The 24,076-nt window shown below is 37.6% G+C and overlaps 2 protein-coding genes across 3 annotated transcripts in view; one reads left to right on the top strand and one right to left on the bottom strand.

Annotated features, from left to right (window-relative positions):
- The window catches only part of KIAA2012 (KIAA2012 ortholog), a 108,099-nt gene extending 102,780 nt beyond the window's left edge, over window positions 1-5,319 (top strand). For both annotated transcript variants that reach the window (XM_055345357.1, XM_055345356.1), the window contains 2 exons: window positions 61-280; window positions 2,459-5,319. In XM_055345357.1, the coding sequence (XP_055201332.1) occupies window positions 61-280; window positions 2,459-2,597 (359 nt within the window). In that variant the 3' untranslated portion in view covers window positions 2,598-5,319. The remainder of the gene's footprint in view (window positions 1-60; window positions 281-2,458) is intronic.
- Window positions 5,320-5,470: 151 nt separating this feature from the next.
- The window catches only part of SUMO1 (small ubiquitin like modifier 1), a 28,503-nt gene continuing 9,897 nt past the window's right edge, over window positions 5,471-24,076 (bottom strand). Inside the window, exons 2-5 of the mRNA XM_055345358.1 lie at window positions 19,661-19,735; window positions 14,398-14,475; window positions 12,277-12,348; window positions 5,471-6,308 (exon numbers count right to left, since the gene is read on the bottom strand). Of these exons, the coding sequence (XP_055201333.1) occupies window positions 6,240-6,308; window positions 12,277-12,348; window positions 14,398-14,475; window positions 19,661-19,735 (294 nt within the window). The 3' untranslated portion in view covers window positions 5,471-6,239. The remainder of the gene's footprint in view (window positions 6,309-12,276; window positions 12,349-14,397; window positions 14,476-19,660; window positions 19,736-24,076) is intronic.

The raw sequence follows: 24,076 nt of genomic DNA on the forward strand, positions 1-24,076 counted from the left end.
GAGTTAGATTTCTCCACTAATGAGACCCCTGCTGAGCCTACCCCCTCTTCTATTCCGTAGAGGTTGAGAGGCAGAAGGAGAAGGAATTGGAAATGCAGTTAGCAGAAGAACAGAAACGCCTGATGGAGATGGCTGAAGAAGAACGGCTAGAGTACCAGCATAGGAAGCAGGAAGCAGAAGAGAAGGCGCAGCTGGAAGCAGAGGAGAGAAGGCAAAGGGAGGAGGAAGCAGCCAGGCTGGCTCTGGAGGAAGCTATGAAACAAGCACAGGAACAAGCCAGGTAGGGGATATTTGGGCAACGGTTGCCACAGGGAGATTGTTTCAAGGGCTTGATTCCCTAGTGCTAGTGCTGCCTTTGGACACTGAAGGTCTCCCACTTTCCATAAGCATGGTTCGGAAGAATTAAAAAAACAGATTCTTTTTGCTGCCAATGTCAGAATTTCTTCATGGCTTATAGAACTTGTATTGAAGCTGGAAGGGTGTTTAGATGTTATCTATCTCAGCCCTCTAGTTTACAGGTGAGAAACTCGAGTCCCAAAGAGGGAGAAAGATCTTGATCAAGGCTAAATCGTGAGGTGGGCAGTGTCAGGACCACATCTCACACACACACACACCAATTCTGAACCACAGCCTTTCTCAGTATTTTTTGTTTACCTGTTGTGTGCTGGGAATTCAGGAGTAAGCAAAACAGAGGTCTCTTCTCCCTTGGCATTTATATTCTACAGCTGGGGGTAGGGAGACAAGTATTTTTTTTCAGCTGCTAATAGATGCTATATAGAAAAAGTTTTAAACATGTGATAGGATTGCAGGAGGCTTAGTTTAGATTGGTCAGCCAGGGCAAAACTTCTCAGAGAAACTGTTATATAAAGTGAAACCTGAATGACAAAGAGCCACATAAACATCTGGGAGAAAAATATTCCAACAGGTACACAGTGAGTGCAAAGGTTCAAAGGAAGGAATGAAACTGGCATGTTGGATGAATAAAAGAAAGTCAGAGGGGCAGCCCTGGTGGCACAGTGGTTTAGTGCCGCCTGCAGCTCAGGGTGTGATCCTGGAGACCCGGGATCCAGTCCCACGTCGGGCTCCCTGCATGGAGCCTGCTTCTGCCTCTGCCTGTGTCTCTGCCTCTCTCTCTCTCTGTGTGTCTCTCATGAATAAATAAATAAAATCTTTAAAATAATAATAATAATAAAAAGGAAGTCAGTATGGCTGGAACCAAGTGAACAAGGCACAAAGAATACTTCGAGATGAGGTCATTGAAGTAATAGTACAGAACTAATATAACAAAGGCCAATGGCATTCCCCCTCTTTTCTTTTACAATAGTATAATGATCATTTCATCTTTCTGATGATAGCATGTTTCTTGTTGTCATTAATATTTTTATTTATTTGAGAGAGAGAGAGAATGAGCAGCAGGGAAGGGCAGAGGGAGAGGGAGAATCAGGCTCCTCGATGAGCAGGGAGCCCAATGCAGGGTTTGATCCCAGGACCCTAGGATCATGACCTGAACCAAAGGCAGATGCTTAACCGACTGAGCCACCCACACCCCCTGATAATGAATTTCTTGAGTAGCTTGGTTTCGACACACTCTTTAAAAGTTAGGTCCCCTGTAGTTGCTTTCTCATGAATTTCCACTCCTTAGTGAAAGTAACAGACATCCCTCTTTAGAACCATCAAATTTGAAGGGTAAAGAAGCACAACACAAAAAGCCATGTGAGTCCAATCTTGACTAAACAGTTTTACCCCCTGAAATGTATTTTCTACAACTTAAGTTGAGTCTAAGCTAATGAAGTACCCCTTAGGAGACCAGGAAGAGAAGGCAGTCAGAACAATTTTATTTCAAGCTTTTCTACCCAATCTTGAGTTATTCCACTCCTGGACTTTATTCAACTTTTTCCCCCCACCTGTTAAGGTGAATTAAAAAACATATCATTACAGAAGTCTTGATTCAAGTCAAAATTATATATTCTACATATCATAGCAGCAGGACTGAGTTCATAAGCATCAAGACCAAAAGCAAGCTAAACAATTTTGTAAAACTAGTCCAAGTAGCTGAGACCAGGAAACCAGGTAACTAAAGGGGTGTGTGAGGGGTCGAGCCTCATTCCACCGAGGGTTACAATTTGATGCCAGCTGGCTGTTTCATCTTCACTTGCGTGACATTGGCCCAGGTACTTTAATTTCTCTGGCCCGTTTCCTCCTGTTTGAAACAAGGGAATCCGTTCCAGCAATACAAGTTTAAGAACTTTCCTTTTACTTTTCCAGTAAAAGGCTCATGAAACTGTAAAACTCATGTGTAAAGTCACTAAATGAATAGAGTATGATCTTCCACTAAAATGCAAGATCAGTAGCCCCCAGTCTAGCTGATGATTGCTCAGATATAAAGTTCTACTAGCTTCTAAGGGCAATTTCTAGGATGCTTAACCATATTGGGATTGTGGGCGGGTTGTTTCCTTAGGCAAAAAGATGCTTTGAAGAAACGACTTCATTTCCATCAAGAACTCTATAAGGAAGCCAGTGGCCTGCAGTGGACACGGAACATTTCCAGATCGTGGGTCTACTCTTACTTCCAGTTTCTACAAATACCCAGATCTTAAGGCTAGAAGAAAACTAAAAAGTAAGTTGGGAGGTGGTGACAGAAATTCTAATAATGGAAATGATATTCCATTTCATCGAGTTCACCTCAACCCACACTGAGCTTCACTCTAGGACCTCAATTCCCACTACCCCTTCCCATCACACATACCTGACTTGAAGTATTTCATTTCACAGTCAGTGTGTCTGAAAGAGTTGCAGATTAGTGGAAATTCTATAATGCAAATAATTCTGAATAAGCTGGGATCCCTGGGTGGCGCAGCGGTTTGGCGCCTGCCTTTGGCCCAGGGCGCGATCCTGGAGACCCGGGATCGAATCCCACATCGGGCTCCCGGTGCATGGAGCCTGCTTCTCCCTCTGCCTATGTCTCTGCCTCTCTCTCTCTCTCTCTTTGACTATCATCAATAAAATAAAAAAAAAAATTCTGAATAAGCTAAGGAGTTCATTTATTAAGAACTTCATTCTCTATAAGGCAAAAACACATTTCATCCTAAGAATCTAAAATTTGTCCATTTAAAACAAGGTAATCTCTTGATAAATGTTCATTTGAACAAAATGAGCCATTTTATTCAAGGTATTCTCACTTCCTCAAAATATAGATTCTAGAGCTACACTGGCCAATTAAGTAGCCACATATAACTTTAAATATGTTAAGCATTCAGTTCTCCAGCTATATTAACCACATTTCAAGTGCTCAATAGCCACATGTAGCTACTGGCTACATTACTGGACGGTACAGATGTAGAACATTTCCAACATCACAGAAAGTTCTCTGGACAGTCCTGTTCTAGACTCAATAATTAACAAATCTTGAGGATTTGTTCCTATGCCTTTAAGATCCAACCACTCACATAACTTCCCCATTTTTTTAAAAAGATTTATTCATTTATCTAGATAGAAAGCACAAGCTGTGGGGAGGAGCAGAGAGAGTATCTCAAGTGGACTCCACCCTGAGTGCAGAGCCCAATGTGTAGCTCGATCTCACAACACTGAGATCACGACCCAAGCTGACACCAAGAGTGGGATGCTCAACCCACCGCACCACCATAATTTCCCCGTTTTTAAAAATCATACTCTATTAAGGTATAATCTTAATTTTTTCTTTAACATCTCTTTAAATAAGTATCTATCCTAGAATGATCATTAAAAGGGATGAGAGATCTTTACAAGCAAGATATATAAAAGGATGTTAAAGCAAGCAGTATCTGAACTTGAATTTTCCTACAAATTTCCTTTGGCCCTACTCTAAACTTCACCGTCTGCAGCTGACAAACAGAGTATTTGCAGAGGATTCCCTCAAATTTCTCACCAATGCTGTAAAGTATTTGCTCTTTACAGGAACCGTACTTCTACAATCCAGAAGTCCAACGTAATTTTTATTCTGTATTGCTATTATCAGACTTGCTTAGATTTGATGACTTTTAGCTATTTGCTTTATTTGTAAAACAGAAAATAAAATGGCCAAAACACTGTCAGTGATTTTAAATATGTCACAAACTTTTTCTCAGAATTGTCCATCCTACTTGCACATTCATTCATTCATTCATTCAAGTCATTCAACAATGCTTAAGCAGGTAAGAAAGGAGCATTTCAAATAATACAAGAACAGAAGAAAGAGCACTCAAGGAAAACATCCTTGTGGGGGAAATTACCATTACCGACTTTATTTTCTCCCTTCTTTTACAAATTTAGGATGTTGCAGTCAAGCACCAGGTAGAGCAGCTACACTAAATGTTATTCAAGGTTCCTTTTCAAATCTGATATTCTATAAAATTGTTGCTGTGAAAGTCCTAGTTTACCAGCACTACTACACCAGATAAGCACATTTTAGTAAGTTAACCATAGCAGAATGCAACGTATTTAGAAGAATCCAATAAACTAAATAAGTTTATTTCCCCAGAGCTAAACTCTACCGCCTAAATGCTAACCTTCAGACAGAGATACAAACAAAATTAAGATACCAACTACATACTCTTGCATTCTGAATAGCTCAAATAGCCTATCAAGTTTGTTACTCAGGCCTGAAATATGCAATTCAATGAGGATTTTTCAGAAAAGGGCCCCATTCCTAGTCACTACTTAATATAATATGATAAATGCCAGGTGACAGTCTAAAGGCTCTAATTTACCTAAGCTAAACATGTACAACACAAATAATTTTTCAGTTAGGGTCAGACATAGGAATTTGTAAGGCAAGCCAATTATTTTTAACAGGTGACTTGAGTAGGGTATTTAAGCTATAACGGTTTATAAAATGTATTAGAGATAAGTTTTATTTGCTCTTCTAAAGTACTCAGATGACATTCTACCTGGAATAACACGAAAGAGGATTATGTGTATGCATACATATACTAAATCCTGTGATTCGTTAAGAGTTAAAAAGCTAAGCCCTCTAATAGGAACTAATTTAGTACTTTAATTTTATACAAAGTTTAAATATTTAAGATGAAATAAAAAGAAAATATAAACAAATATAAACAAAGTATACCAAACCTTAACCTAAGCAGAAAACATTCTGTAAATTGTTAAAGGAAAAACTGAGAATTATCAATATGAATCAATTAATTTTTGGCATGCCCATTTATTCAACATGACTGGGTAACTATATCATAGATATGCACCATACAAGAATATCAAGTTAAAAAAAAAAAACAGAACACTGAGTATTTAAGAAGGTAGCGTGGCCTTAATTAAATCCTTAATTCAAAGGCACTTCAGTAGCTTTCAGTGCTTCAAAGTCATGATCATCATCACTGTACAGTACTGAAAAATTTATTTGTACCATGTACAAACAATAATTTCCAGCATTATGCAAGAAAACTTTTAGGCATTTTCTTTTTTCTTTCTATACAATTAAAAATAAAATGAACATTAGTACGGTTTTTACAAATATTTTGTTTATTTTAATGAAGCTGGTACAGACAATGTCCATTTAAAACCCATATCCCAGGCCAAAAAGTACAAATAAAATCAAAAAGAGCAGTGTTCTGTTGAATACACTTCTGCATGAATAACTTTATTAACTGCTAATGAAAATTAGAACTTTTCTGGGATCTTCTGACAAGACTTTTATCTTAAAATGCTTTCTCTTCAGTGAAGCCATCTTTGGAGTTAGTCATTTACTCTCATCATCTCTGTCTTCTCGACTCCAGCCTGATATTTCTCTTCTTTTGGTCCAGACCCTCAAATTTTAAAAGAAGCTTCAAGTTAAGGAAAGATCATTTTTCCACAGTTCAGTTCTCTGAAAAACTTCCATCTCCCACTGAAAGTCATAGTCCAGGAGTGAAGCAATCACATGCTAGAACTTCAGGGCCAATTGGAAAGTCATCATGAACACTTGTATTGGTCGATCTTATTTATCACAAGCCTGAAAATGCACAGTCCTGGAAAAGGTGGCCTCTCTGTGCACACATGTAATTTTTAAAAAGGAAAGGGCAATATGAAGGGGGCTGAGGTTTGATCACCAAAAATCAGCACAATGAAAACAAGTGATAATGAATAATGGGCACTAGAATTCAAATTACCAGATGTTTTAAAGAGATGGGGTGCCAGTTTTCAATTCCGTTTTGAACACCACATTACAAAAGAACTATTTTTAAAAATAAAAAAGGATTGAGGGTAAAGAAAAAAAATAAAAAGAATATCTAAATCGTTGAATGACCCCCTGTTTGTTCCTGATAAACTTCAATCACATCTTCTTCCTCCATTCCCAGCTGTAAGAGGATAAAAAAATATGTTAGAATATAAAAGCACTAATTTTTTCATTGGCTGCAATTATGTGGCCATTGTTTTAAAATGCAAAAAGATACAGAAGTGATCCATAGTTACCCTGCTCTAAGATTAAGAATCTGGGTTTCCTATTTTTTTTTAAGATTTTATTTATTTATTTATTCATGAGAGACACAGAGAGGCAGAGACACAGGCAGAGGGAAGAGAAGCAGGCTCCATGCAAGGAGACCAGTGCAGGACTCAATCCTGGGAATCCAGGATCACGCCCTGAGCCGAAGGCAAATGCCCAACCGCTGAGCCACCCAGGCGTCCCTGGGTTTCCTTTAAAGAACATAGCGGTAGGTCTTTCCTCCTGATTCTGGCTGTGAAGTCATTCATCTAACCCTGCTGAGCCAGTTCACCTCCCAGTCTATTCAGCATATAAAGTGTTTTTTTTTTTATTTATTTATTTTTTTAGAGCGCACCATGCATACATGAGCAGGGTAGGGGGTGGGAAGAGGGGGAGAGGGAGACAGAGAATTTTAAGCAGGCTCAGCATGGAGCCTGACATGGGGCTCAATCTCACAACCCTGAGATCATGACCTGAGCTGAAATCAAGAGTTGGACACTTAACAAACGAAGCCACCCAGGCACCCCTAAAGTGTGTTTTTTAAAAATACCTCAAAGGAGTTTTAAATCTAATGAAACATGTATTTCATAGTTTAAACAATAGTTTGATGGTATATCTTCCAGAAAACCATTTTACTTTTAGATGTAATTGCTTGATAGAATCAAGATACTTGATAGAATCTCTTTATTTCAAAAAACTTGATCTCACTTTAAAATATATGTGGTTTTGGGCAGCCCTGGTGGCTCAGCGGTTTAGCACCACCTTCAGCCCAGGGCGTGATCCTGGAGACCTGGGATCCAGTCCCACATGGGGCTCCCTGTATGGAGCCTGCTTCTCCCTCTGCCTGTCTCTCTGCCTGTCTCTCTGTGTCTCTCATGAATAAATAAAATCTTTAAAATATATATATATGTGTGGTTTTAGTTAGAAAAATACTGCCTAGGGATTCATTTTGAAGTGGTTTGCTTTGTCATCTATAATTCCTTCTGGCAGTTAACTACTATTTTGATAGTGACCACTCTGAATGTAGAAACATTATCTAGACATCTACTCTTACTTGATAACTCCAATTTTACAAGCTAGATTTGTCAGCCTAGCCCCTCTCAATCCTTAAAGAAAAAAAGGGGGTCCTTCAAAATGCCTTTTACAGAATGCTAAGCAAAGCAGAGGCAATTAATAGTGTGGTTGTTTTGGTGTTTTGTTTTTTTGATGTGTCCTATATGCACTGAAATATTCTAGAATTTTTTCTTAAAGACACTATTAACAATGGCTGCCTCTGAGAAATAGGAATGCAGAGATAATCAGAATATGTTTACTTTCCATTTCATATACTCTGGTAGTTTGCTTTTTATTATTTTCAACTATGAATATTCTTTATTTAAAAAAGAAAAGAGTACGTAAGGGGGCATGGTGTCCCACAGAAATCCAGGTATCACCCTCAGTGAGGGTAAAGGAACATCAATTTGTTGATTCTGGTGTGCAGTCAGGGTTCAGAAGCATTGTTAACAGGCAGACTGAAAACAAAAACTAGTATAGTTTCCACTAAATTACAGTGGATCACAAAAGCAAATGAAAAATAAAAGGAAGTCTAAAATCAGTAATCTCTAATGAGAAAAGTTATAGGTGATATTTTTGGTGAATTACAAAATGTGCAAAGAGTAAGAAATCTAAAAATAAAACAGACAGGGGTGCCTGGGTGGCTCAGTCGGTTGAGCGTCCGACTCTTGGTTTCAGTTCAGGTCATGATCTCAGAATTGTGAGATGGAGCCCCATGTTTGGGGTCCACACTCAGCTGGAATCTACTTGAGATTCTTAGATTCTTTTTCCCTCTCCTCCTGTCCCTCCTCCCCATGATCATGCTATCAAATCTTTTTTTTTTTTTAAGATTTTATTTATTTGACAGTGTGAGTGAGGGCATTCAGGTAGGCAGAACGGCAGGCAGAGGGAGAAGCAGACTCCCTGCTGAGCAGAGCCCAACAACATGGGGCTTAATCCCAAGACCTGGGATCCCTGGGTGGTGCAGTGGTTTGGCGCCTGCCTTTGGCCCAGTGCGCGATCCTGGAGACCCAGGATCGAGTCCCACATTGGGCTCCCGGTGCATGGAGCCTGCTTCTCCCTCTGCCTGTGTCTCTGCCTCTCCTCTCTCTCTCTCTCTCTCTCTCTCTCTCTCTCTCTCTCTCTGTGACTATCATAAATAAATAAATAAATAAAATTTAAAAAAAAATCCCAAGACCTTGGGATGATGACCTGAGCCAAAGGCAGATGCTTAACCCACTGAGACATCCAGGCACCCCTCTAATAAATACATCTTAAAAAAAAAAAACAACACATGGATTTAGGACTTTTTAAGTGATTACACTGCCTCTAGTGTTATGGATATCTTGATTGTGGTGTATATTTGTATATTAAAATAATTATTAAAGATGCTGTTAGAACTTTATTTAAAGATTTTATCCTTAAGTAACATCTACACCCAACGCGGGGCTCGAACTCACAACTCCAAGATCAAGAATCACATGTTCCACTGATTTAGACAGCCACATGCCCCAAAACTTAATTTTAGTTGCGTATATAGCCTGTAAAGATTGCAAGGAATAAAATGCAACATTACAAGAAACCTTTAAGTTGGGGAGGCACCACATATCCTCCAGTTATGGAAAATATGAAGCAGTCAGCTTCAAGAAGTAACTCTGTAGAGATGAATTAATGAGTAGAAGGACATTACTCCCTAAATACCTACTGTCTCTTCCTCTGCCCCATTATGCTTCTGAAAAGATAATCTATTAATGACATTGAGGAATGTGGCACTTAAATATAGTCAATATCTACTGTGTTGTAGAGATTTTACCAAATTATCACTTCTCAGCCTTTTGGCTAAAATCAAGTGGAGATTATATCAAATAAGGACAGGGAAAATACGGGGATCCCTGGGTGGCTCAGTGGTTTAGTGCCTGCCTTTGGCCCGGGGTGTGGTCCTGGAGCCCCAGGATCAAGCTCCACGTTAGGCTCCCGGGATGGAGCCTGCTTCTCCCTCTGCCTGTGTCTCTGTCTCTCTCTCTATGTCTATCATGAATAAATAAAATCTTTAAAAAAAAAAAAAGGACAGGGAAAATACAAGATGAGTTTGAAACATCTTATTGTGCCAAACATTAAGAAAGTACTCAAGGAGCACCGGGCTGGCTCAGTGGAACATGAGACTCCATCTCAGGGTTCAGAGTTCAAGCTCTATGTTGGGTGTAGAGATTACTTAAAAGAAAAAAAGTACTCAAGAAAGTAGGTGGATACTAAACCAGGGAAAAGTTTGATGACAAAGAGGATATTCATGTAGTTTCATAGTTTCAAAGTATGTTTCCACTAATTACAACAGGAAAAATAACAATTACACTGTAATAAAAAAAAAAAGTTAAATTATCAATAAGGGACTGACTTTGTATACTCCAGATATTACATTCTAAGACAGACACATCACCATTTATGTAGTATTCCAACCCCAAATGCAATAACCTGAATCTAATCATGAGGAAATAGACCAGACCAAATTGAGGGACTTTCTAGAAAATAACTGGTTTGTACCCTTTAACAATGTAAATGTTATGAAAGACAAAGAAAGGCTGAGGAACTGTTCTAAATTAAAGATGATTAAAGAGAAACCTAAATAAAAAATCTTAATACTGAACTGGATCATGTGATGGAGGAGAAAATTTGTTATAGGAGATGTAATTGGGACAAATGATAAAATTAGGTTGTAAAGTATTCTAACAGTGTTAAGTGTCCTGAATTTGATAGAGTACTATGGTTATGTAAAACAATCTACTTGATCTTAAGAAATACACACTATCAAGTAGTATCAAGTATCATTTACTAATGACAGTGGTGTCTACAACCTACTCCCAAGTGGTTCTGGTAATAAATGCACATATACACGGGCAGAAAGAAATAACTAAAGGTAGCAAAAATTTAAAAGCCAATCTAGGTAGAAGAGAGTAAAATTTTTAGTACCATTCTTGCAAGTTTCCTGTAAGATGGAAATTATTTCAAAATAAAAACTTGAAAAAAGAACGGAGACATATCAAAAAAGAACACAGACACCAACTTGAAGGGGCCACCACTGGCCAATATTTAAAGAATAATCACAATTTCAAAGTATCAACCCAGAAATTTACTTATTAATTTAAAAGGAAAATAACTTTTTACAATGAATAAATCTGCCAGTTGCCACCTTGACTAAAGTTGACCAAAGTTAATGTTACTCATAACAAAACAAATGAACATCCTGTACTTCCTGATGTGATGCACTTAGAAGTACATAGCTTCACTCTGTACTGCTACTACCAAAAATACAAAACTGAATCTAATCATGAGGCAACATCAGACAAACCCAAACTGAAGGACATTCTAAAACATGGCCTGAACTCTTTAAAAAATGTCAGTGTGATTTAAAACAAAGACTAACTGTTCCAGATCAAAGGAAGCCAAAGAAGGATAATAACTAGTTAGAAGACACTAATCCTAGATGAGATCCTAGGTCAAGTTTTTTTTTAAAAAGGCTATAAAGAGAGCAGCCCAGGTGGCTCAGCAGTTTGGTGCCACCTTTGGCCCGGGGTGTGATCCTGGAGACCCGGGATCGAATCCCACATCAGGCTCCCTGCATGGAGCCTGCTACTCCCCTGCTACTCCCTCTGGCTGTGTCTGCCTCTCTCTCTCTCTTTCTCTGTCTCTCGTGAATAAATAAAATCTTTAAAATAAATAAATAAAAAATAAAAAGGCTATAAAGGGACCTTACTGGGGATAAATAGAAAAGTCTATTTGACTGCATATTCAATAAGAGTACTGTAGCAAAAAAAAAAAAAAAAGAGTACTGTAGCAATGTCAAGTCTCCTATATTTGATAATTTAACTGTGGCTCTTAGGAGGTAACTAAAATATCTAAGGGTAAAAGGTCATATCTGTAAATTAACCTCAAATGATTTACCACTAATAATATGTGTATACAGAAAAAGTGATAAAGCAAATGTATCATAACATTAAAACCAGGTGAATCTAATGAAAAAGTTATATGGGAGAATATTATATACTAGGCTTATAACAACTCTAAGTTTGAAATGTTTCAAAATAAAAAATGAATAACAATACATCATCATTCCCACTATCAGAAATATCAAAAATGTTATCTTGTATTTGGAGGGGGAAATCTGTATAAATATAAAAGCACACACACATACATACTCTCTCCCACACTTTATTACTTTCAGATACCTCTCAGGGGAGGGGGGATATATAAACAAAGTGTCCATACAATGAAACAATTAAAGACACGGAAGCATTAAAAAACACAAATCAAGGTGACAGAGCCAAATATATTAATATATACTAAACTTCTATATTAAGTTCTCAAAATGGGTCAAACATCAAAATTGAACCATAAAAGGTCACCATCACCATGAAAGTGCACCAAAAATTCGCCAAATTTGAGGAATACTTGTTCCTCTTTAAAACAAAATGTGCCTTAAGACAATTGCAATACTCAATTCCTACTTTCCATCTCTCTAAGATTTTATTTTTAAGTAATCTCTATACCCAAAATGGGGCTCAAATACACAACCCCGAGATCAAGAGCTGTATGCTCTACCCACTAAGCCAGCCAGAAACCCCACCACCTCTCTTTTTATTGGCATTTTTTAAGGCAATATACAGAAAGTTCAACTCAAAAGACTTTTTCTTTCTGACAAATGATATACCACCTAAATCAGATAATGTTCAAGAAAAGGGTAGCTTAATACAAGGGAACCAAATCATTCAATGCAGGATTTAACATTTTTCTTCACTCAAAGAAGAAATTAGACTCACTTCTTTTGGAGTGTGATTATCAGCAATTCTCTGACCTTCAAAGAGAAACCTGAGTGAATTCATTGGAACTCCCTAAAAAAGTAAAAAAAGAATAAAAAAACAAAACATATATATATACACACACACACAAATCTTAAAACATATACTAGGAACTTTAATGCACAAAAAGCAAGTATGAAAGCTTCAATAGAATGCATTGAACATAAAGCTAGATATATCTATTCTATCATAATTACCATTTGTTGAGCACCACTTATTTGCTAGGCCCTCCCTATACCAAGTATTTCACATATATAATCATAATGTTCATCGCAACAACCCTGGAATGGTAGGTACTATCACCTTACCTTCATTTTACAGCTAAAGAATCTAAGGCATGGAGAGCGCATATAAGCTAGACAGCAATTTAAGGCCCAATATGTTCCTAAGCTTATGCTCTTAACCACTATTCTATCCGGATTCCTCTAAAATCTCTAAGCTAACATAAAAGATAAAATCAGAAATTGGATGAGCACTCTCACTAGTTTCCAACCATACAAGCAAAATTAGTTTTAAACAAAATTAGTTTTAAATCACAGAAATTTGGTAAAGCACAATAGCTAGCCAGGTAAGCTACAGTAAACCTGTGATGACATGGACTTTATCTTGTGTTGGGGTCAAAGAAGTTTCTATAGAAACCAATCTATAACATCAAAATGTAAAAATGATTCGATAAATATTTATATACTTTTCAATTTCTATCGGGTAAGTCTTACATGTTTCAGATAAATGAAATTTCCTATTCCTTGTAGATAAGTAAATAAAAAGATTATCAACCCTCTGTGAAGCACAAAAACTTTTTCTAAAGACTATAAAGTATACTCTGAAGCATAAATGAGAAAGTTGGAAATGATTCTAAATTGATTCTTTTTTTTTTTTTTTTTACCTCCCCAAACCTAGCACACCTTCATCTTGGATCAAAGTTTAGTTTTCACTTTAGCATTGTGATTTAACTCTTTACTTTGCATTGTTTTGCCTCAATAATCAACTCCATCATCTATAGATGGGGTGAAAAGACTAGGTGCTATGAGGATTAAGTGACAATGCCTCTCAGTGCAGAGTGCACTTCCCTGTAACATCTCCATTTTAGCTTCCAGCAATATTATTAAAATGTGAACTAGCTGAACCCCTATTAATCGAATATTACTGAGTTTAGCAACTAACATCAAAAACAGAGACAGAAATGTTTGTTTTACTTAACACCTAAGTGATCTCTTCTGGCAGAAATGATTTTTATTTTATGCTGGTTACAAATTTAAACTATAAAAAAGCAAACCTTCTAAAAATAAAACCTGTATTATCTAAGTTAATATCATGTAATATGATTCCATTATTAAAATCTTAGTTGTCTCCTATATATACTAATTTCAATTACATTTTCTATTTCATTAATAATGATTAACATTTATTGAGCATTTTTAAGCCTCATGTTAAGAGCTTTGTGTAGGTCATCTGCATGATGTAGGTAATGTTCCCACTCTACTAAGGGAGAAACAAGGCATATAACTTGTCTAAGACCCCACAGTCAGACAGTGGTAGAGACTTTCAATCTAAGTAGATTAAAGGAATTCGTTATTGCTCTAATAAATTGAGCTTACGAAGACCAGAATTTGAGAATCTATATAAACAAGCCTCCTTTATGATTTTTTTTTTTAAAAAGAAAATCCCTTGATGTTGAAAACAGAATGCAATTAGCAGTAATCTGTAGTACTATTTACAAAGATAATATTAGTACTTAAGTTTAACATATGGCTAACCAGGCATGATTAAAAACAAGGAAATTTCACAGTGATCACCAAAAATTGCCTTTACTGTTCTATATACTGGTGAGCCATTAAGATAGAAACATTCATATAGCTTTCTTTACAACTCTGAGTTGCTTTTCAAAATAATTCCACATACCTTATGAATTCAAATTTTGAAATGGGCCACAATGGGAAAAAGGCAATTAAACAAGGTATAAGGAGTTTTCTCCTTGATCTGCTAATGTGAAAATAATAAAAGATTTTTCTTTTGACAATTTTCCTTACAAGAAAAATTAACGACATATAAAGCATTGTATTTATACCATAACATACAAACCTGTCTTTGACAGTATGATTCTTTGAGTTTCTTGAGATGTGTTGTCATTTTCACTTTGAAGTGAATCTCACTGCTATCCTAAGGAGATAAAAGAAAAATAATTATCCCTTTGTGTAAACTATTTGCTCTGCTTGAAACAAATCATTTAATTACACATAAACTACAAATAGAAACATAAACCCTATCACTTATACTTCCACCAAAATATATTCTTTAAGATTTTATTTATTTATTCGTGAGAGACAGAGAGAGAAAGAGAGGCAGAGACACAGGCAGAGGGAGAAGCAGGCTCCATACCTGGAGCCCAATGTGGGACTCAATCCCCAGACTACAAGATCATGCCCTGGGCTGAAGGCAGGCGCTCAACCGCTGAGCCACCCAGGCATCCCCAAAATATTCTTTTTAACATTCCTAACAGAGTTTATTAAAACACTCTAATCAGGAACATCTGGATGGCTCAGTGGCTGAACATCTGCCTTTGGCTCGGGGCGTGGTCCTGGAGTCCGGGGATCGAATCCCACATCAGGCTCCCTGCATGGAGCCTACTTCACTCTCTGCCTCTCTCCCTATGTGTCTCATGAATAAATAAATAAAATCTTTAAACAAAAACAAAAACACTCTAATCATCCTCAAAGATACCTCATGTCCATTTCAAAAGAAACTTAATAAAACAATCTGTCTTGGATGTTAAAATTAGCAGTTTATTTATTTTTTTTATTTTAAGATTTTATTTATTCAGAGAGACAGAGAGGGGCAGAGACACAGGCAGAGAGATAAGCAGGCTCCATACAGGAAGCCTGATGTGGGACTCGATCCCAGGTCTCTAGGATCACACCCCAGGTTGCAGGCCGCGCTAAACCGCTGCGCCACTGGGGCTGCCCCAGCATTCAACTCCCCTCACACAACTAAAGTGTTGTTAAAGGTGGCCAAACCTACAAGAGACATATATATCATAAAATAACAGACCAGAAACTCATTTTTGTCAGAAAGTCACCCTAAAGAGTCCTGTTTCTCTCATATGAGTAAAATGAATAAGAACCTGAGTGAGTCAAATTGATTTATAGATCCACAGATTCTTTTCTTCTTCCTAGACTGTCAAACTATCAAGCAACCATCAGAAAACAAAACTGGTAAAATTTCAAAGCCAATCCTTATAATTACATATCATATTCACAAATGCATTTTAGTGGAGGTTGCACATTTATAATTCATTTTTTTTCTTTTTGCATGTTTATAATTCTTGTTTGTGACTATAAAGAAATACAAATTCTCGGGACGCCTGGGTGGGCTCAGTGGTTGAGCGCCTGCCTTCAGCCCAGGGCATGATCCTGGAGTCTGGCATCAGGTTCTCTGCATGGAGCCTGATACTCCTTCTTCTAATGTCTCTGCTTCTCTCTGTGTGTCTCAAATTAATATAATTAATTAATTAATTAATTAATTAGATTCTTTAAAAAAAAATATCTTCCTATGGATAATTTCACACAAATAGATGAAATTTCTATAGCATACTTCATGCCATACACTAAAATTGTTTCCAGATGCATTAAAGGGCTAGCATTAAAAAAAAAAAAAAAAAATTTTTTTTTTTTTTTACCATTTTCTCTTTTGAGACTTTTTTCCCTAACCTTGACACCGAGAAATCTGTATTCTAAATCAAGACTTTGGCCTAGAAGCCACAGAAAAAGGACACTGATAATTGATAACTCGTCACTCCACAGTTAAGGGATACTAGAGAAAATATTCATAACAGATATTGACAAGAAAAATCAAGAGAACAATTCCTACAAATCAGTATTCTTAAAGAGGTAATTCATGGCATAGGACATATATATCAATGGCATAGAACTGACAGCCAAAAAAAATAAAACCACATATATCTACAGTCAGTTGACTTTTTACAAGGATGGCAATCAACTCAATGAGAAAAGGACAAACTTTCAACCAAAAGTCTGGGACAAATACAAAAGAAAAGTTAGAATCTATCTCAAACCCACACAAAAAGTACTCAAAATCATCAAAACTTTAGTGTAAGAACTTAAAACCCTAAAAAATTTTAGAAAAATCTGTAAGTAGAAATATTTCTGACCCTGGATTAGGCAACAGCTTTGTTGTTGTTTTTTTTTAAGATTTTATTTATTCATGAGAGACACAGAGAGAGAAAGACAGAGACATAGGCAGAGGGAGAAGGAGGCTCATCGGGCAGGGAGCCCGATGTGGGACTCGACCCAGGACTCCAGGATCATGCCCTGGGCCGAAGGCAGACACTTAACCAGTGAGCCAACCAAGTGTTCCAAGGCAACAGTTTCTTACATATGACTCCAAAGCCACAGCAAGAAAAGAATAATTCATCAAAATCAGAAACTGTGCTGCAAAGGATACAATACCCAAGAAAGCAAAAAGACAACACAAAGATGGGAGAAAATATTTGCAAACCATCTATAAGGGTCTAATATCCAGAATAAAGAATTCTTATAACTCAAAAATAAAAAAAACTAAACCTTCACACACTGCTGCTGGGAATGTAAAATTTTAAGATTTATTTATTTTTTTAAATTTATTCATGATAGACAGAGAGAGAGAGAGAGAGAGAGAGAGAGAGAGAGGCAGAGACATAGGCAGAGGGAGAAGCAGACTTCCTGGATCCCGGGACTCCAGGATCGCGCCCTGGGCCAAAGGCAAGTGCTAAACCGCTGAGACACCCAGGGATTCCCTGGGAATGTAAAATTTTAAAGCCACTACTGAAGACAGTTTGGCAGTTCCTCAAAAAGTTAAAGTCCACTGTATTAGACCCAATAATTCCACACCTAGATATATATCCAAGAGAATCAAACACATAAATCCACACAAAAACTTATACATGAATGTTCAGAGCAATGTTACTCATAACTAAAATGAGGAAACAACCCAAAGGTTCACTAACTGACAAATGGATAACAAACTGTGGTATATCCATACAATGAAATATTATTCAGCCATAAAAAGGAATAAAATACTGGTTCATGCTGCAACTTAGAGAAAAATTGAAAATATACTAAATGAAAGAAGCCAGACACAAAAGGCCATATATCATACGATCCTATTTATATGAAATGTCCAGAATAGGCAAATCCACAAACAAAAAATAGATTAGTGGTTGCTAGGGGTTGGTGGGGGAGAGGAGAATAGGAAGTACTGCTAAGGAGTACAGCATGTCTTTCTGGGATGACGAAAATGTTCTGGAACTAAATAGTGGTAATGGTTGCACAGCATTACAAAAGTCACTGAATTATACACTTTATTTTTTTTAAATTTGTATTTATTTATGATAGTCACACAGAGAGAGAGAAAGGCAGAGACACAGGCAGAGGGAGAAGCAGGCTCCATGCACCAGGAGCCTGACGTGGGATTCGATCCCGGGTCTCCAGGATCGCGCCCTGGGCCAAAGGCAGGCGCCAAACCGATTGATATAATCCCGAATTATACACTTTAAATAGTGATTTTTGGGGTCCCTGGCTGGCTCAGCCAGTAGAGCACGCAACACTTAATCTTGAGGTTGAAGGTTTGAGTCCCATATTGGGTATAGAAATTACTTTAAAAAATAAATGAACGTTGGGGACACCTGAGTGGCTCAATTGGGTGGCCAACTTTTGATTTCAGCTCAAGTCATGGTCTCAGGGTCCTGGGATGAGTCCTGTGTTGGGCTCCCTGCTCAGCAGGGGGTCTACTTGTCTCCTCCTCCCTCTGCCCCTCCACCTGCTCCCACACATGGACACTCTCTCAAATAAATAAATAAATCATTTTAAAAAATAAAAAATAAAAATAAATAAACTCGAGGCACCTGGATGGCTCAGTCAGTTAAGTGCCCAACTCTTGGTTTTAGCTCAGGTCATGATCTTGGAGTATTGGGACCGAGCCCCAATCAGGCTCAATACAGACTCTATTTGTCTCTCTCCCTCTACTCCTTCCCTGCCCACCCCAGGATCTCTCTCTCTTTTTCTCTCTCAAATAAATAAGTAATAAAATATTTTAAAATAATAAATGAATTATTTAATAAATAAAATGGTGATTTTTATAGTATGTGAAATACTAAAATTTTTCAAAATAAGATAATCATAAACAGAAAAAGGATATGTGCATACAAAAATCTAAATGTAGTAGCCTACTACATCACAATGCCTACTTCACTTACCTCACTTCATCTCATCACATATGCATTTTATCATCTCACATCATCAAGAGGGTGAGTACAGTAAGATATTTTGAGAGAGAGATCACATTCACATAACTTCTATTACAATAGTTATAATTGTTCTATTTTATTATTAGCTATTATTGCTAACCTCTTACAGAGCCTAATGTACAAATTAAACTTTACAGAGGTATATATGTACAGGAAAAAACACAGTAAATACAGGGTTCAGTACTATCCATGGTTGCAAGTATCCAGTGGGTTCTTGGAATATATCCCCACAGATAATGGGGGATTACTGTATGAAGATTCATTTCTCCAACAATTTTCAACTAATCTTAATTATCAGTTAACATCTCAAAAAAGGTCAATAAAGATACAGTACAAGGAAAAAGAAATGCCAGGAAAGAGAAAGGGGTCAGGAAAAGGGCTGAGAGGCCCTTTAAGGTTGGCCTTAGCTTTATCACTCAATAGCATTTACTATATTTGCACTGAAGATGCTAACCGAGAGAAATGTTTTTATATTTGGAGAAATTAAGATAATCTAAATATGTCTAGCAGATCAATAATACACTATCAGTTTTTTCTAACTTCAACAACAGGTGCATATATAGTAAGAGAAAATGCCATTTTTATTCTAAAGATTTTAATTATTTGAGAAAGAGCATGTGCGTGCAGGAGTGGGAGGCAGAGGAAGAGGAACAAGCAGACTCCCCACTGAAGGAAGTCCGACGCTGGCTGGATCCCAGGATCCCAAGATCATGACCCAAGCTGAAGTCAGACACTTAAGTGACTGAGCCACCCAGATGCCCCCAAAATGCCATTTTTTAAAAAAGATTTTATTTATTTATTCATGAGACACAGAGAGAGAGGCAGAGACACAAACAGAGGGAGAAGGAGGCTCCACGCAGGGAGCCCGATGTGGGACTCGATCTGGGGTCTCCAGGGTCACTCCTGGGCCGAAGGCAGCGCTAAACCCCTGAGCCACCAGGGCCCGTCCCCAAAATGCCATTAAATAATTTGCCTTTTAAATAATTTTTCCTGTGTCAGAAATTACACTTTAGAGAGTGAAACAAGAAAAATAATGAAACTCACCTGTCCAATGACTTTGAGTTTAATGTATTCTCCTTCCTTCTTATCCCCCAAGTCCTCAGTTGAAGGTTTTGCCTCCTGAAAAAAAAGTACATTTAAAGATAAAAGTTCCTATATGCTATTTTAATTACTTTTTTAATGAGTACCCACCACTCTCAGTACAAAATCTGCACTTGAGAATATAAAGAACGTTTTCTCTGCTACATCTATTAAGAAAAAAAAATCCTAAGTCAATTACTGTTTCAAACACCAACGCGCTAGATATCAAGAAGAAGAGAGAGAGAGAGAGAGAGAGAGAGAGAGAGAGAAAGATCGATCTCTTTTATTGTAATATCCCTACAGTAATGGTTCTTAAACCTCCCCACACATAGGAATCACCAGAAGGACTTAACTGCCAGCTAGGCCCCCACTCCCAGCTTTTTACCCCACAGGTCTGGGCTAGGGCTGTAATTTGCATTTCTAACAAGTTACCAATTGTTGCTAATGCTGCTGGGCAGAGGAACAACCTAGAAACCATTACCCTCAGGTCAACTCCTATTAGTTTGAAGAAGCTCATTCTCCATAAATCCTTAAACATTCTGAATTCCAGATTCTCTTCTCATGGCCTATCAGGAGAAGTTAACTCCAACTGCAAAACTGTACCAAGAAACAAACTGGGATGCCTGGGTGCCTCAAGCGGTTAAACTGCGGCCTTCAGCTCAGGGCATGATCCTGGAGCCCCCGGTCAAATCCCACATCGGGCTCCCGGCAGGGAGCCTGCTTCTCCCTCTGCCTATGTCTCTCTGTGTCTCTCATGAATAAATAAATAATATCCTTTAAAAAAACATATATTAACTATATTAGCATAAGCAAAATCTATTTGGGAAGGAAAATTAAAGAGCATATTGGCCTAATGTGCTCTAGAGTCAAAACAAATCAGTTTTACATCATCTACTTATTTTATCTGAAGCAGTCTATTCAATTTTAAAAGATTAGGCTTGGGAGACGCCTGGATGGCTCAGTAGTTGAGCTCTGCTTTCGGTTTAGGGCATGATCCTGGAGTTCAGGGATGAGTCCCACAGTGGGCTCTCGGGGGAAGCCCGCTTCGCCCTCTGCCTGTGTCTCTGCCGCTCGCTCTCTGTGCCTCTCATGAATGAATGAATGAATGAATGAATGAACAAATAAAGATTAGCCTTGGCTGAAAAAACTTAGGGGAATAAGTGTAATAAGTAAAAAGTACAGAGTAGGCAGGAAAAGGAAAGAGGAGACAAAATTCAAAGAGAGAGAAGAGGGCTATAAAATAATTTCAAATGAAGAGATATTGAAATGAAAATGAATAGAATAAGTAGTTAATTCCATTGTAGCTAAGAAAAGCAAGCTGTTTTACTAAAGGAGGTAACGTGGATAATTTCTCTCAGTAATGTGTCAAAAGTAGTAGCTTTCCTGTGTACCTTACCTTAGTTTGACCACAAAATTAGCCACTTATTTAAATATATACTCTTTTGTTCAAACACATAATTTAAGAATATAACCAACTATATTGTATTTTACAAGTAAAATAACAGAGCCATATTACCTGTGTAACTCATGCCAGTAACTTAAAACTAAAATTCTTCAACATTCAAAATTTAACAGAACATATAAACTACAAGGAGCTTTTAACTTTAAGATACAGGATAGAGTCCACGGAAATGCTTAGACAACAGAACTGACTTCGTTAGTGTAAATCCTTGCCTGTTTTTCATTCTGCAGTACCTTCAACATTTGCTGACTACTGCATATTAGGGTAGCAGACAAAATGAACCTTTAGTGAGACAGTATTTCACCTGAAAACTAGAAGAATGTCTTCAAACAGTCTCACCACCACATTTCTATGAATTTATATTCATAGTAAACAGTTGCTTCTTCCTTTAAGTATGTAGAGAAGGTAAGGGCAGCTTATTCCATGCAGTGAAGACCAATAAAGAGCAATGAAACTGAGTTCTCTTTAAAACTGAGAGGAAAAGGGGTGTTAGGAAGCTATTGTTTGAATTAAAACAAAGGAGGAAAACCCTCACCCAGCAGCAATTCATCAGCACAATGGGAGTGATTTTGCTCCAGTTTCTAAGATAGCTATAGAGGCTACTCAAGGACAAAAGAGTTCCTTCCCCTCCTCTGATCCCTCGTCCACACTGCTTTTCTAAAGCACAGTTTCTCTAATTGCACAACAACCTCTAGCAAAAAGCATTAATGGCTCCCAGTACTTTAAGGCCTAGAAGCAAACCCCACAGCACCCAATTCAGTTCCTCCATTACCAAAGTCAAGTCTCATTTTTCCCTCACCACTTTCTTTACAAACCTGAGGATTCAGTTAAACTGGACTATTTGCTGTTCCCTCCAATAAGTCTACTAGCATTCTTCCACCTTCAGCCCTCTGTGGTCTGTTTCCTTTACCTATCTAGACTTAGACTATATGTCCTCCCTGAACCTCTCCTGAAATCACCTCACAGAAACCCATCCCACACATCATTTGAAGACCAGTATTTAAAAAATACTCTTCCATGGGACACCCGGTTGTGCATCTGCCTTTGGGTCAGGTTGTGATCCCGCAGTCCGCGGATCAAGTCCCACATCGGGCTCCCTGCATGGATGCCTGTTTCTCCCTCTGCTGTGTCTCTGCCCCTCCCTCCCTCCCTCCCTCTCTCTCTCTCTCTCTCTCTCTCTCTCTCTCCCTCCCTCTCTCTCTCTCTCTCTCTGTCTCTCATGAATAAATAAAATCTTAAAAAAAAAAAAACTCTTCCAGGAACCAAAGTACCCCCCAACCTTCCAAATGGGACTAATATTTTCCTTTACTGTTCATATTTGCAATTTATTCATATCTTTCATGGCATTTATTCTCAATTCTAAAATATTCCCTCTTCAACCATCTTCTCTAGTTGTCCTCATCTTTTTCTTCAAACTTCTTACAAGAGAACTTAGCATTAACTGTCTCCACTTTCACCCTTAACCCACTATAATCTGGTTTATACCTTACCATTCTACTTGACACTGCTCTCACCAAGGTTACCTGTTCGACTCCTTATTGCTAAATCCATCAGACTTCAAGTCTCATTTTTAATTCTAACGCAATAGACACTGATGACTTCTTCCTTGGAAACTCTCTACCTTTGGCCTCCAAGATTCCATTCTCTCATTTGACTATTTCCTTAAATGCTGGGGTCCTCTGGATTCCATGTCCTCAGTCCTCTGCCTTGTTTTCTTAGATGACCCATGATTCCAACTACTTTTAGGTACTAATGACTCACAGTCATCCTCTCCAACTGCACAATTTTTCTGAGTTTTACACTCATTTATCCAAGTACTTGACCATCTCAACTCTCGATGTCCCATTGATACCTGAATATAAGTATCTAAAATTGAATGCATTATCTCTAACTCCTCTGTTAGTTTTAACTCCCCTTCTGAAAATCACAATAAAAAACAAAAAACAATTCCTCTTGGATTCCCAATTGCAATAAATGGTTACTGTACAGTCAAATGCCCAAAACAGAATCTAAGTGTCATCTTTGGCTAGTCTTCCTCTCTTCAATCTCAAGCTGGATCATTCAACATTCTGACAATGTTATCTCTTGATGGCTCTCAAGTTTATTCTTCTCCATTCCACTGCCTTATGTCAGATACTCATTGTTGCTCATTATCACTGCAACAGATTCCCCCAATCTTCCTCCCTTCAATTCTCCAAACTAACACCAGAACCATCTCTCTAAAATGCAATCTGATTTTCCCAGAATCTTCAAGACAGAATGTTAAGTTCAGCTTCCTTAGCATAACACTGATCCTTCATGTACTGGTCCCCACCTACCAATTTAGTCTTACTCTCCTACCTCTCATGCTAATAATATCCTTTGCTCTAGCCATATTGAACTATCTACAATTCCTTACACATGACACCCTCTACCTTATCTCCACCATCTCCGTACACGTTAATCACCTCTGCTTTCTTAACCTACCTCCCTTTCAATATCACTCAGGCATCACTTCCTACAAAATGATTTCTCCAATCACTTTCTTCAACATTCCAATAATGCTTACTTTTCTCTTTAATAACCACACATTTGCGTATCTGTATCTTCTACCAGACTGAGATCCTCACCACTATACTTTTTACTCTTCGCTATATTTCTGATCAAGCACAATGTTAGGTACTTTGAAAATACTCAATATGTTTGTTAAATAAATTAATGTTTTCTGTGATAGTTTTGTCTTGACTTGGGAGAGGACCCAAGTTTTTTCATCTTTATAATCTCTATAATGCCAGGCAAATACTAGGCAATAATTTAACGCTTGCTGAATTAACATTATTTTCTGTATCATACCACAAAATCTTATTAATGCTTCATACTTCTACTATATACAATAGTCAGTCCAAACAAAAATCCTTTCGGGTTTTTATATTCACAGT

This window comes from Nyctereutes procyonoides, unplaced genomic scaffold (genome assembly GCF_905146905.1).
Source record: "Nyctereutes procyonoides isolate TBG_1078 unplaced genomic scaffold, NYPRO_anot_genome, whole genome shotgun sequence".
Lineage (NCBI taxonomy): Eukaryota > Metazoa > Chordata > Mammalia > Carnivora > Canidae > Nyctereutes > Nyctereutes procyonoides.